A 15003-nucleotide genomic window follows, 5' to 3' on the forward strand; every position below is an offset into this window, starting at 1 on the left:
ATCAGCTACATCTTTAGTTCTTATAGCTTTAGGCCCAATCCCATTTCTCTGTCTTACCTCTTCCCCTTTTTTTTTACGTCATAGTTATCAAGACTACATTCAGATTTCAAGCCGCTTGCACGAACAGTAATCGAAAGCAAAAACCCACAGCTAAAATGTAATTTGCTCCATTTCCTAATGTATGGAAAAATGCTATGTTAATCACTAAGTTGCTTGGAAACCAGCTGAATCGACCGACCTCCCCCTTACTATGAGGGCAATCACTGACTTGCATGAATTAGTCAAAGACACTAATGGCTTCTCAATTCAGTTTGGAAAAAGGCCAGTTGTTTCCTTTATATGATGGTTCTGGGAGCGCCTGTGTTTTATTTCAGGGTCGATTTGCTGATGGTTTGGGGCTCAGACACCTGCTTTTCTTTTTATTTAATTCACACTGATCCGACAAACACACAACAAAAGATGACAAACACGTTCATTCTAAATGAACTCAACTCAACTACAAACGTTGATGTTTCTCAGTGGACGTCATCAGAACTCATTTTAATGCTTCTGCATCCTTAAGTTCTTCCAACAATTTTCTCCATAATTATCAGCTTTTATTTGACATGTGTTTACAGTTATGGAACCAGTGATCTTTTTTATGTCAACAGCACTGTGTCGACAAGTCAGACTTAGATTTATTTTTTAAAGAAATCTCTGAGGGCTATTATTTACATGCTAGTTTTCATTCAGTATTTATATTTAATGGGTTTTTTTGTATCCGGAATTTCATTGTTTGTCATAGGAGGTGATAAAAATACAAGTAGCTACTGTCTGGCTACTTTTATTTGAACAGAAGTTGTATTTAAGCTAAGGGAATATGTGTACTTCATTTTTTTATGCATATGCAAGGGTTAGTGTACAGTGCACATGCATGCTATACAGTGTTGGGGGTAACGCATTACCTAATAATATAAAATTTCTGAGGTAACGAGTATAGTAACGCATTCATATTTTAAAAACTCGACAGTTTTATGACGAAATATGCAATTTCTGAACTTTTCAGTCATAAAAAAACACCTGCAAGGCCGTGAAAGAGATCAAGCCTCAGCCAAAAAAAGTAACGCAAAAGTAACTAAAAAGTAATGTAAGCATTACTTTCCATGAAAAGTCGCGATTAATTGTTAGCAGAATAAACGTTTTTGTTTACATCACATATGTGTGTAAACTGTGTATAATAAATATGTATATATATAAATATGAACACATTCATGTATAATTTTAAAGAATTTTTTTTATATATTAAGTATTTATATTTATATATAATATAAATTATACATAAATATACAAATGTATATACACACATGTAAACATTTCTAAAACATATACATGCATGTGTGTACATTTTTTATACAAAGTTATTATACACAGTTCACACACATATGATGTAAACAAAAACTTTTATTCTGCTAACGATTAATCACGATTAATCATTAAGCATCCCTATAACCAAGTAACGCAATTAGTTACTTTTTTGGGGAGTAGCTTAATATTGTAATGGATTACTTTTAAAAGTAACTTTCCCCAACACTGATGCTATACTGCTGATTTTTTTAAATTGTGCGTACTTTGTACAGAAGTATGTAGGCTAGAAAAGGTATTGCAATTTGTCACAATGAACATGTGTCAAAAGGGTGTTTCTGTATAGCTCAGCGGTAGAGCATTGCGTTTGCCGCGCAAAAGGTCATGGGTTCGAACCCAGGAAACACACATACACTGAAAAAAATTATTCATTCAAAACATTAGAAAAACAAAACATTTTTTGTTTAAATGTAGCTTAAATGAATTGATTGCAACCTCTTAACTTAAAAAAATGTAATCATTGAATCATTTTGTTTCAGTGTACAGATAAAAAATGTATAGCTTGTAATGCACTGTAAGTCGCTTTGGAAAAAAGCGTCCCGAAAACTAGGCAAAAACAATGATATAAGGTCACACCCCATGGAACTGTAGTTTTGACCGGTACCATCCATTACTGTGATCCTTCAGTAAGCTTTAAATCCTGCCGATTAGTCATTGACATCGACACTCATATATGCCACTGGCAGTGGATACCAGAAAGTGCATATAGATCCAAGGGTGTGTCCAAATTTGAAACCACTTGGATTAACCTAGATTGACCTCCCCTAGTTGTATCGTCTAACACTCAACAGGTTTATCATAAATGGGCAGGTTTATCGAACGTTAGTAGAGCCTGATTTACAAGGAGGGCTTGCAAAAGAATGGTGAGGAAACTCTTGGGTGTGGAGGTTGCTGAGGGGAAGTATCGGGTTGGTAACTTGAGTACCTGGTTACTGTGTCAAGGTTGATATGGTGGTATTTAAACAAAGTGTAAATAATATAGTTAATTGGGTTGGGGGCAAGCAGGGTTTTCCTGGCTTAAAATGGAGCAATGTGGAGGTGGGGACGGCCTGATGCACACATGCATGTGTACCGTGGCTCAACCATACACTATAACTGCAGATTATTCACCTTGATATTGTAATTACGTTTATTATTGCCAATTAATACATTTTACATTGACGTTTTAAAATGTTTTACAACTGAATTGTAAACATATAAAACTAAATAATATAGTGTAAATAGCAAATAATTATGAAAGTTTTGTTGTTAGTAAAAAAAATCCAAAACGAATGACTAAAGACACGTCAAAATTTCTGATTCACCCTGATATTTGGTGCCCAAACATGTATTTGGTGCAGGGATGTAATTGAGAATTTTGGCGATTATGTTATTGTCTCACCCTTAATTATAATCCCGACTAGTTTTCCAATTATTTGTGCAGCCGTTATACATTTAAAGGAAAACGTGTTTTTTTCAATATTTTACTACTTAGACGAATTAATACATACTATCTTTTTTCAATGCGTGCACTTAATCTTTGTACAGTGCGCCGTGAACATGTTAGCATTTAGCATAGCCACATTCATTCCTTAGGATCCAAACAGGGCTGAATGAAGAAGCCACCAAACACTTCCTAGCTTTCCCTATTTAAAGACTGTTACATGAGTAGTTACACGAGTAAGTATGGTGGCACAAAATAAAACATGTCGATTTTTTAAGCAGATAAAAAATAAAAACTATACTGTAAGGCGGACAGGCACTTAGTTTGCAGCACTTCGACTTTGGGCGCAGTAATGTTGACGGAAGTTTGAGCGAGAGGGGGAGTAGTCAGGACTGATGATCTCACTGCGTGCAAACTAAGGCCATGTTTACATTAGAGCATTTGCGTTTTAAAACGGCATTTTAAAATGAAAACGATCCTCGTTTATACTGGCATTTTAAAAAGAATCTTCATCCACACTATACACCACCATAAACGCATGAAACATGACCAATCATGTAACTGGGCATGCGCATAAAAGTGTAAAATAACTTATTACTCTAATAATAGCTTACCTGCACGTTTACGCAGCCTAGGGGTGTGCGATATTGACAAAAATTCATAGCTAGATCCTTTGCCGGCCACTACAACAGACACTATTTTTTAACCTATAAAAATGTGTTTGGGAAAGTCTTATACTGTTCTATCTACCCCCTACAACATATTAATATGATTAATAGGTTAATTTTTATTTTATAACTAAACAGAAAGGTCTTTATGATTTAAAAAGAAAGCATTCAAGTGAACAGTACTAAACAGTAGCGAACTTGAAGCAAAAAATAAATTTTAGCAAATGCAAACTTCAATCAAACATAGTAAGAGGTGAAGTATTAATTTAGCCAACCAGAAATGCTTATTGCATTAATTTTTAAAAGTGTGCGAGGTCCGTGCACGTCCTCCGCTAGCAACACACAAATAGCTAAAAGCGCAACGCCTAAAAGAGCATTATATATTAATGACGATGAGTTTATTGTTTTTATTAATTTATATTCACAAAACTTATCAACAAAACATCGATTCAAATTAAGAGACAAATTATCTGAAACGAAATTCATTTTAAAGTAGCAAACAAAACTTACATTAAACTGGAAAATAATTTCTGACCCATTACAATTCTCCCTTCATATTAGCCTTTACAACACCTATATGGCATTTAAAATTACAGTCTATATTTCGTAAGCTAACTAAATTTAAACAAAACATAAACACTTATACTGTTCTAGCTCCCCCTACAACATATTAATATGATTAATAGGTTAATTTTGATTTTATAACTAAACAGAAAGGTCTTTATGATTTAAAAAGAAAGCATTCAAGTGAACAGTACTGAACAGTAGCGAACTTGAAGCAAAAATAAATCAGCAAATTCAAACTTCAATCAAACATAGTAAGAGGTGAAGTATTGCTTTAGCCTACCAGAAATGCTTATTGCATTAATTTTTAAAAGTGTGCGAGGTCCGTGCACGTCCTCCGCTGGCAACACACAAATAGCTAAAAGTCAAGCGCCTAAACGAGCATTATACTAATGACGTTGAGTTTATTGTTTTTATTAATTTATATTCACAAAACTTATCAACAAAACATCGATTAAAATTAAGAGACAAATTATCTGAAACGAAATTCATTTTAAAGTAGCAAACAAAACTTACATTAAACTGGAAAATAATGTCTGACCCATTACAATTCTCCCTTCATATTGGCCTTTGCAACGCCTATATGGCATTTAAAATTACAGTCTATCTTTCATAAGCTAACTACATTTAAACAAAACATAAACACATTAAACCCAACAATACTCAAACATTCATATAAAACAGACATTATCTATAAGGATACATGTTAAAACTATCCGATATAGCGTTTATAATAGCTGGTTGGTAGATGTTTACTATTTTTGGCAAAACCTCCGTAACAAACCAACATTTACATGAATAAAATAATTTTTACTTTGAAAATGATGCGCTGTCACGTTAACATCAGCTGTTCGTTTACATAAGACTCCGTCTACGTTCATTTACACTCAGAGCAACGTCTGAGTTCTCAAACTAAAACAGGGTCTTCAGCGTTTGCGAACGAATCCGTTTATGAGGGTCGAAAACGGTGATGTAGTGTAGATGAAAGGCGTAAACGTAGCAAAAGTAACGCGTTTTAAAGGATAAACGCATTAATGTAAACATAGCCTAAGTGAGAGTTTTGGAAAACGGTGGTGTTTTCCTTTAAATAAGCGAAATAAGCAGCCTTCTCCAAATTCTCTTTGCATGAAAAGACCTGGTAATATTTTATGGTGATTCAACTTCGCCCTAGAATCAGTTTTGTAGTTAAATTTTTTACATTAACGTTGGAGGTGAGGAAATTGAGATTGTTAGATCAGACTTATAAAATTTGTTTTGTCATGTTGCTGCAGTAAGACAAGTCACGATTCTTTGTAAATATTCAATATAGTTGGAACGGCATCAAAGAATGAGTCACGACTTTTACAGCATCACACAGAGTTCACGTTTTTTAGAGATGGCTGTATTTTCTTTCCTGTGCTGTATTGCCATGAGGAGGTAGACAGCAACAGTGACTCCACGGCTTCTCATGGAGCAAACCATTAAGGGACAGGGGGGGCCAATGTGTGTAGTCAGGCGTGGGATTCATCTGTTTTGAAACTCCCACTCTCCACCATCCATGCTGGCCTTTTCTACGAGATCCTCCCCCCTCTCGTCGATCCGTCCGCTCTCAGCTCACTCGATGAGACCTTTTTGTGTTGTTTTCCTGGTGCGAGTGCTGATAAGAGTGTGTAAACAATACTTTTAATCCCCTCTACCTCAGCTAGCGGTGGTCCGTCCCTCTTCCCCAGCGACATGCGTTTCTGCTCCGTCTGCGTGCAAGGTGATTAGCGTAGCTCTCGGCGAGAAGGATCCCCGTATCCTGGGAAATGGCGAGACGTGCGGCTGCAGCCCGTGCTGATGGAGAGCTTAACGCATCTGTCTTGGACCCTTCTTTGACTGGACAGGCTGAGTTTGCCAACTTCATAGGTGACAGCTGAGGGCTGGCTCGGGTGCGTGAGAAGGCAAATCCCTCCCACCCATTTTCTCCCATAAGCAGGTTGTTTACCTTTAGGTTGACTGCGTGTGTGCAGATATGCATGGGAGCGCGTGTGTCGAGCATGTGAGGGGAGCATGTGAGGGGATCGCAGGCTTTCCTGGGCGTCTCATAGTTTGTTTGTCTGCATTAAGAATTTTGAGGAGTTCACCAGGTTTATACAAAGTGAGCATGAATAACTTATATTTATATTTTACATCTGTATACTAGTCCAAAGTTAAGATTTGTGTCCATTTGGAAGTATATTTGTGGATAGTTGATTAGGGTTATGTAGTCCAACTGATTGTTGGTTATTAGACCTTTGAGTCATTGTTTATTTCAAAGTGGGGTTATGCCAAAATAGCTTTTGTACAGATGCATTTACCATGTGGATCCATGTCCAAAGTGTTCATGTCCACTCAGGACCTCCCATAATCAGAGCAGCGGCCAGCCAGCACATGTACCAGTTTGGCACCAGTGTTAAATCATACCCTTAATATAAGTTTTAACAAGTTGTTAAAAATGATGTTATTACTTACTAATCCACGGTCGAATTCCCAATTTTATTTTATTTTTGTGTGTTTTAAAGAGCCCCTATTATGTTGCTAAAAAGAACGTTATTTTGTGTATTTGGTGTAAGTCAATGTGTTTGCGTGGTAATGGTTCAAAAAACACATTATTGTTGTTGCTCTATGCCCCGCCCTTTCTGATTCTGAAAAACGTGCTGTGCTCCGATTCGCCAGATATCCGGTGCCTTGTGACTGACCCAATACCTTAAGCAAGTGAAAAATGTGTCACTCCATACCGTATTTTGAAGATCAGCGATCAGAAGATAATATCGTCATTACTTTATTATCTATACGAGCTTGAATCTGATCCAGAAAAAGCAGATGACCAAGCTGATCGATTGACTTTGCTAGTGCGGCTTGGGCAGGACGTAACAGATTGATAAGGTAAGGATACTAAAACATAAAACCTTGTCTGCATTTGTGATCGTAGAATCGAAACACAAACAACAAGCAGTACTCTAAACTGCTCAAAACTTATGTTCGAATCATGGTTTCGAATCATCTCCTGAGATAATGAATGCGATACTGCCTAGCTTATCAGTGAACTTAGGCTTCGTGTAGCAAATGCTGCTCCATTTGAAAGCAGGTGATTGCGATTTTCTACTAATTACGGAACCAGCTTTACAGGTGAGATGCACATGACAATACCATCCTAAATATCGCCCATACCTTGCGTTCATTGTAGTCCAAGAAAAGAGATTTCAGTTGGAGACGAACTCGCGTCATCGTAGACCTTGGGATTTGTAACTATGCAGATCGTTAAAGAGCACCTATTGTACGATTCACATTTTTAAATTTCCTTTGGGTGTAAGTGTGTACTAGTACATGTTAACGATATGCATAAGGTACATACCCCAAAGTAAACAATGACGCGAGTTATCATCTATAACGTAAATCTTTTTTCTTGTACTACAACAAACACATGGATTGTAGGCAATAGTTTACTTCCTGGGATTGGTGATGTAGACAGAGACAGACAAAATCATAATTCCACCTGCTTCGGACGCATTGTGCGCGAATCTTTCAAACATGTTAAGGAGCGTCACATTTCCGGCTGACATCAGAGGTATTCAGGCCAATCACAATGTACAGGTTAGTTGGCCAATCAGGGACAGTTTTGTACAAAATCTGTGCATATCAGGAAGAAGGAAAATCTGGAGCTACAAAAATGTATGATATGTGAAAAATAATGTGTTTTTTGACCGTAAACCAAGCAAACACTTTGTGTTTTACCAAATACACAAAATAACATTGTTTTTAGTAATTAAATAGGTGCTCTTTAACATGTTCAAACACACACTTACACCAAATAAAATGTAAAATAATGAAAAGGAAAATAGGGGCTCTATAATTATATGATTAGGGTAAAAGGTCAAGATATTTTTCTCATACTAAAGTGCTTTCTGTGCACTTCAATACCTCTTACTGAATATGCATTGATTTTAGCAGGTAACTGTTTGTGGCAATGAGTTCAAAGTTATATAGGTATCTGAGTCTGCTGTGCAGAGATGAAAATTAAGTTTTTTTTAGACATTAGAGAACTTTAAATGTATTTATTTTTGCATCTTGACATTAAAAATTATATAATAAGCTCTGTCGTTTCAGAGAGATTTTCTTTTAGCTTTATTAAATATGCGACAGCTTATATGCAAGTCCACAAGTCTTATGGAAATTTAGGATGTTTGCTTGAATATCACATAATTCTTTAATGTGTTATTCTGCTAATGATAATATTTTAATCTAGCACATTTTATCTAGCTAGCTATTTAAAAATGGAATTTTAATTTGCGCTATGGAACAGTAAACACGCTAACAGACAGATGTGTCATTTTAAGTGAATTGCAGAATGCTAAAATTTGGTCACTTCGAACTGTAGACCATTGTAATATTCAGAAGGTGAAAGGGTACACAATTTCTGCTTCTCATGACCTGTGGATTACACAATTTATAAGAGTTTGACTAAGGCTCTGAAAGCTCTAGTGTTTAAGTTTCGCATTGGTTTAGCTGATGTTTCGGCTCATGGAACCCGAGCAGGACGGCTGGTTAGTCTCAAGTCCGAATATAGGGTTCTTCATTACCTGTGGGTTGTTTTTGAACTGGGCTAAACACTGAGCATATTGGAGCAAGCTGTTGATAATTACAGTAAGGGTCGCACACAAACCGGAGTCATTACGCTCTGGTGGATTTTTTTTTTTTTTTAACAATCCAGACTTATTTTTTAACAATTTTGCACGTTCACATGCACGTTCATGTTTCACATTCTCCAGAGGAGTGACGTGAAGGCTCAGGGGCCTCGAATAAAGGGTAGCAAACCTCAGCGTTGCTCAAAAGTGCTTTAGATTCTCCAAAGTTGTTAAAGAATTTCTTTAAATAATTTGATAATTACTCCACTTTAAAAGCAGAGCTTTTTGGTAGGTTTTTTCCAGGGGGTAAAAGTAACTTTCTTTTGAAGGATGTTATAAATGATAATCCTTAAAGTAAAGGCACAGCTTTTAGATCTTTAAAGCGGTGATTGTCATATGTAAGTGTGTCATCATCACAAAAGCCTGCAATACAAGAAAATCTCACATGCTGACCCTCTCTACTTAAAATAGCTGTTTCATGCTTAAATTGTAGTACCAGCATAATTTCTGGAGTTTTTCAACTTAAATAGGCTTGTCTGAGGTAATTTTGTTGAAAATGGAGCTGCCAGGGATTAAGGGCCACTGGAGGTTTTCAGCAGACCTACAATAGCAGCCTGTTCGGGGCCTACAGATCAAAGCAGACTACGCCCGGGAAACCAAGGGGGGTGGTCTATATGGCGACCTCCCCGAGTGGAAAAATAGACAATGAGATATAGCAAATGATCCTCTCCACCTGAAGGAATTAACAGGAAGTGTTTCATCTATTCTGTGTTCATCTCTCATTTGGACTCGATATGGGTCTGATGGATGAGATGTTAAGTCATAAATCGCACTGTCCAAGCCACCCAATTATAAAGTGGTGTAGTAGCCTAGTTGTTTATCATCTGGCTACTGATCATAAAATGTATGCACCTGACTTCATAACTGATGCAGTGGGGTGGTGGGCAAGTGACATCACAGACAAAACTAATCGATAATGAGATTTGTTGAACACTATTTTACTTATTAATTATTATCAAGTCATCGATTTGTTGATGCAGCCCTACTAAACTCGTACATCTCTTAATCCTAACATTATTGTGTAGCTGCTAACAGCAAGGAGAGAAACTAAAGAGTCCATTTATGAAAGGTTGTTAGTAAGTAAGTAAACTATGTATTGATTTTGAATGCCCACAGTGGTTTTGTACAGTGCTACGTAGGCATCAGTATCATGAAATGCTGTCTATGCTTAATGATTCCCTTGTGAAGAGCTTGATTGTGTCTTGTTTCTATGGTTACATATTGCAACTGAGGACACCTGATGCTTGTAAGGAACATTGTGCGCTTGCTCAAGTAAACAGAATTGAAAATTGGTTTTAATGGCTAACATTTTAACTTAAGTATTAATTGATTTAGCTTTTTTATACATTGTAGTGAAAAAAAAATATTGCTGCATCGTCCCTCTCTCCCTCGCCACCAGGATTTTCCGCAATGGCGCTCATTTTTCCTCTCTTTTGTTTGAAAATTGTCGCTCCAAATCCAAGTAAACCGATGTGTTTAGGGCTGCCACTTTGTAATACGTCACGCGAGTGACAGCGGAACGCAGCAAATGAGGAAGAGAGAAATGCTCGGATCTGATTGGTGAATGAATAGGGATTGGTGAATGAATAGGGTTTGGTTTTACACTGTGTGAGTTTGAGGAAGTTTGACTGCAATAGCATCCTGGATTGTAATGTAAATACCATAGACAGGTAAAAGAAAGGTAAATACGTGAACACCTGAATGCAGCATCTGAATACAGGGAACTAATATGCAAGATAATTGCCGTCATTTATAAAGAAGATCGCATTTATGTATGAATCAAGATCGTGAGTTTATATAAAAAATTGCCTTAAAGGAGAATCAAACCCAGGTCGCCCGTGTCATAGGTCCGTGACATTAACACGGTGCCACAGAGTCACATAATAGAAGTTGCTCTCTACACTCCTGAAGAAGCCTCCAGCAAAATTCACGTAAAAAAAAATTGTGTGGAGGAAGTGACGTATGCTGTAAAGCAGTCGAATTTTTGTAGTTTTTTTTGTGCTCTGGTTACTACCCGAAACCCTAAGTTTTAAAGTACAAGTAAAAGCGATACAGACCCCGTCAGGCTATGGTAGACATGTCATTCAACCTTTTTAAAGTCGATGTACTATCACAAGGGTCTTGAAAATTTATTATGAAGGTTGAAAAATTACATGGTGTCGCTTTAATAGGATTTAGAAAGTAATTAGTAATAAGTAATTAAATCCTTTTTGGAGAGATTAATTTGTACAGTAATGTAATTAGATGATTGAGGATGTAATTAGTAACTAGTAATGAATTACTTTTTTTGAGTAACTTACCCAACACTGTTGGTACCCATTGAAAACTAATGGAAGTCAATGGGCCCCATCAACTGTATGGCTACAATCATTTATCAAAATATCTTCTTTCAGAAAAGAAACTTATACAGGTTTAAAACAACATGAGGGAGAATAAATTTATAAAAAGTCATTTTCATTGAATATATGAAAATTGATTGAAATATGGTTGACACTTCTTTATTAATATTTTTATCTATATTTTTTTCAATATTATCAAATCAATATGACTGTACAGAAACTAGAAAAATATGTGTAACTGCGAATTTTTTTTATTTGAGATAAGCTAAAGTTCATGATATGAAGGGAAAACCCAAACCAGTTTACAGTAGATCTCTCTTTTTTTCTATAATGAGCATATTCGGAAAATGTTATCAATTCCCAGTGTCACATAATAGCGGCTAGTTGCACATTATTTTCACATATTAGGATTTTAGCCATTGCCCTTCTAGTTGTTCACACCAAGAGGATCTGAGCTCAGATCACCACAAATCAAAAGAAGGCTTTCAATTAGCAAACCTCTTTACAGCAGATTTATGATTCCCCTGCAAGGAGCCATCGATTATGTGTATTGCTAGCAGGAAGGAGCTGTCACTGCGCTTGATATGCAGTCTTTTATCTGTTACGCTCCATCACATAAAGATATGTTGCTCATCGTGCCATTTACAGTAAAACAAGGTCTATTTTAAAACTGGCCCGACTTGATCTTTTCTGGCCGTACAAAACCTGTCCATCAGAAGCGGCGCCTGCCGTACTAAATGATATAATCAAAGCAGGTTTTATGTGACACAATAATGTGTCATTGGCTCCTTTCCATAAGTTTACTGACTCTGTTGTTTACACCTCACTAAATGACTTAACTTTTATTGGCGTGCTTAACCATGATTTTATTTGGCTCACTTGCATTGGATTGACCTGTGACTTGTTTTGCAGGTGTTCATATGCTCAAAATGAGTGCTGCAGGGGAGAATGCCCTTGACCCCCACACCCCAGAACCAAGGAAGAGGAAGGGCTCACCATGTGATACCTCTGGTCCAAGGTGAAGTATGAGATAATCTGGCATTAATCTGTCCAGTAATTGTCATTTATATGCAATATTGACAACAAACATAGGAAGATTGGACAAAACATTCTCAATTATAACATGCATGTATGTAAGCTAGCTGCATTCATCTATACTGTATATCACCTAACTAGCATAACCATTATTATGGTTCTGAAGTTGGTCCTGAAGTTGCACTGCACAATTGAATTCTGACTGTGCTGTTGTGCTGTTTTGAGGTCTTGGTGTAACAGAGCAGGCCAGCGAGGTATTTTCCTTGTGGCTGTGTCAGGGTTGGCTGAAGCAGAACTGGTCTGTCTGGATGAGTGATACTCTTCCATAGGGCCTTGGCGGGGCTGATGCAACTGCCTGTTTCTACAGCAACCCCACGCAGCGCCCTGACCCGCGTACTTGACGCGCATGCGCGCAACCTTAGCAAGGGGCTGACCTACTTTTCCGCTATCTTCACACACACACACACACACATGGCAACACGTGTGCACACTTGCAAGTCACTCGCATGTACACGCACTCGTTCACCCGGGAGCAACGCAAACTCAATCGGATAAGAGCTTTTCCCAGTCCACATGCACGCATATATGGCAGCGTGCGGTCACATGTGCATAGCACGCGCGTCTGTGTACATTTGCTCTGTATATGTTAGCCAAAAGCTCTGGGAATGCTGAAGAATAAACATTGCCTGATGAAACGCTCTTAGTGGGTCGCTTTAGAGTCCTTGCATTTTTCTCAAATCTTTTGAATTGCTTTCTTCCACATTTCCACGCTCCACGTCTGCAATTACGGCACTTCATCTCGACGTCTCCAATCTTTTGTTTTCGACTCGATGATAAATGAGCCCAGATCTGAGGCCTTCGCATTCCATTGATATCTAGCATTGCTTTACTGTAGCCCCCTGACCATCTGTCTTTGTCTCTTGTTTTTAGCCTTTCTCGCTTTCTGTGTCTTCGCCCAGCTTGATAACCCATGCACAGCATAAGCCTCAGAGAAATGCCCGCTGGAGTATACGGCAATGCAAGGACCGTACCCGGCTCGGCCCTTATTTGCTATACAATGATACATCTGTGTATAAATGTGTGGTCCCAGGCCACCCACATTGTGTCCTTGTGTGCACCTATAGACTCCTCTCACCCAGCATTCCTTTAACTCCCTCTATCAGGTGACGAAACGCTGAGCCCGCTGAGGACGGGGTTTTGCTGCTTACAGGGGCTGTTTGTGATCACTGCGCTCTCTGAGCATCATGAATTATTTAGATCCAGAGTCCTTGCAGAATGCCCACTCAGCCTCCTGCCAAACTTTACCACATCAAGGCTTTGTCTTGAAAATATAATAACTAATAGAGCAGCAGTTTTGGTTCTTTCTTGTTTATTTTCTCCTTCTGGTGCAGTTGGGTTTTCATGTGCCACGACAGGAAGGTAAAGCTGATCGTAAGTCTCTTTAAGGTTTAGGTCATTGAATGACCAGAAGGGATTTTGCAGGGACTGAAATTGTATTTTTACCTTCTTCAAAGTCACCCAATCGACCCAACCAGACCCCAATGTGCTCATTGGCTCCTTTTTCTGTATTATTCTGTTAGACATTAAAAATAGAAAATGTGTCGGAGCCGATGGTCTAGTGGGCAGTGCCGGGCAGAGTTTGAATCCCGGCTAGCGGTCCTATACCTCTCTCTCCACCCTGTACTTCCCTGTCCTTGCATAATATTAAATAAAGGCAAAAATGGACCAATGCATTTTTTTTAAACAATATGTATATTTATACACACAGATAAATCCAACTCAAATGTCTAATGTCATGATTATTAACATTGATTTGCATCCAGCTGGATACTTTTATCCATATTTTATCCATATTTTAAGTTAATAACTAGAAAAAGCGACACACATGCAGCTGTTGGCCACGTTAACATATCCAACAAATCAAAATCTGATTTATGATCACTGCAATACATCTTTTGTTATTTTCCCTTATTACTTAATAATATAATTCATATATTTTTTTATTTATACATTTATTTAATCTAGCACATTTTCATGGTTCAATACTGTTGTTTTATTACTTTTGTAATACATTTCAGCACTGTTTCACTTATGTTTGTGTTATGTTTGTTTTTTTATCCAGTATCCATTTTAAAACTGTCGGTCAATTAATCTGTTATTATCGGCAAGTTCGGACCAACCTACAGTACAGGCCAAAATTTGGACACACTTGACTAAAATGTTAACAATGATATTAAAAATCTTTTAATCTGAAGGTGTATGGTTAAATGCATGAAATTACGTTTGTAGAAAAAAATATACCTGTGCCAAACAGATTAATTTTTGTTATTAGAAAAAATTTTTTTTTATTTTAAAATATTATTTTTTAAATGGATGACTTGCACTGAATATTAAAGAAAAATCTGTCAATAAGAGCCCAGATTAAATTCTTTCTAAATTATTCTTTAAAATTCAGTGTAAAGTAAAACTTCAAGAAGCTTCTTGATAAAATGACACGAGTATGGTTTTGCAATTTCTAGGCAAAGAGTGACTGCACTTCATATGATAAAATATAACAGAATTTTTATTTATTTTGGATGCTTTCAGTCACCAACATAATTCCCACAGTTGCATTTGTGTTATGACCACTGATCTATATAAATGACTGGATTGCGCATGACGTCACACTTGTGAAGCCACCGCGCCGCCATGTTGGTATACCCAAACGTTCTATTAAATCAATGGACGTTATCAGATTTTAATGATAAAACCTCACTTTACTCGTCTTCATTTTTATATGTGAAATTACCCTGTACATTATTACAACACAAACGTCCAAAGAATGTAAATAGGTATTTACTAAAAGTTGTACATTTTGTGTTTTAATCAGTTATTATACATTCATCTTT

General features: G+C 37.1%; 1 protein-coding gene across 1 annotated transcript in view; it reads left to right on the plus strand.

Annotated features, from left to right (window-relative positions):
* Positions 1–15003, plus strand: part of ncoa1 (nuclear receptor coactivator 1) — a 62570-nt gene that overhangs the window by 19459 nt on the left and 28108 nt on the right. The window contains exon 3 of the mRNA XM_065256121.2: positions 11993–12098. Within this exon, the coding sequence (XP_065112193.2) occupies positions 12001–12098 (98 nt within the window). The 5' untranslated portion in view covers positions 11993–12000. The remainder of the gene's footprint in view (positions 1–11992; positions 12099–15003) is intronic.

This window comes from Paramisgurnus dabryanus, chromosome 12 (genome assembly GCF_030506205.2).
Source record: "Paramisgurnus dabryanus chromosome 12, PD_genome_1.1, whole genome shotgun sequence".
In the NCBI taxonomy this organism is placed as follows: Eukaryota; Metazoa; Chordata; class Actinopteri; order Cypriniformes; family Cobitidae; genus Paramisgurnus; species Paramisgurnus dabryanus.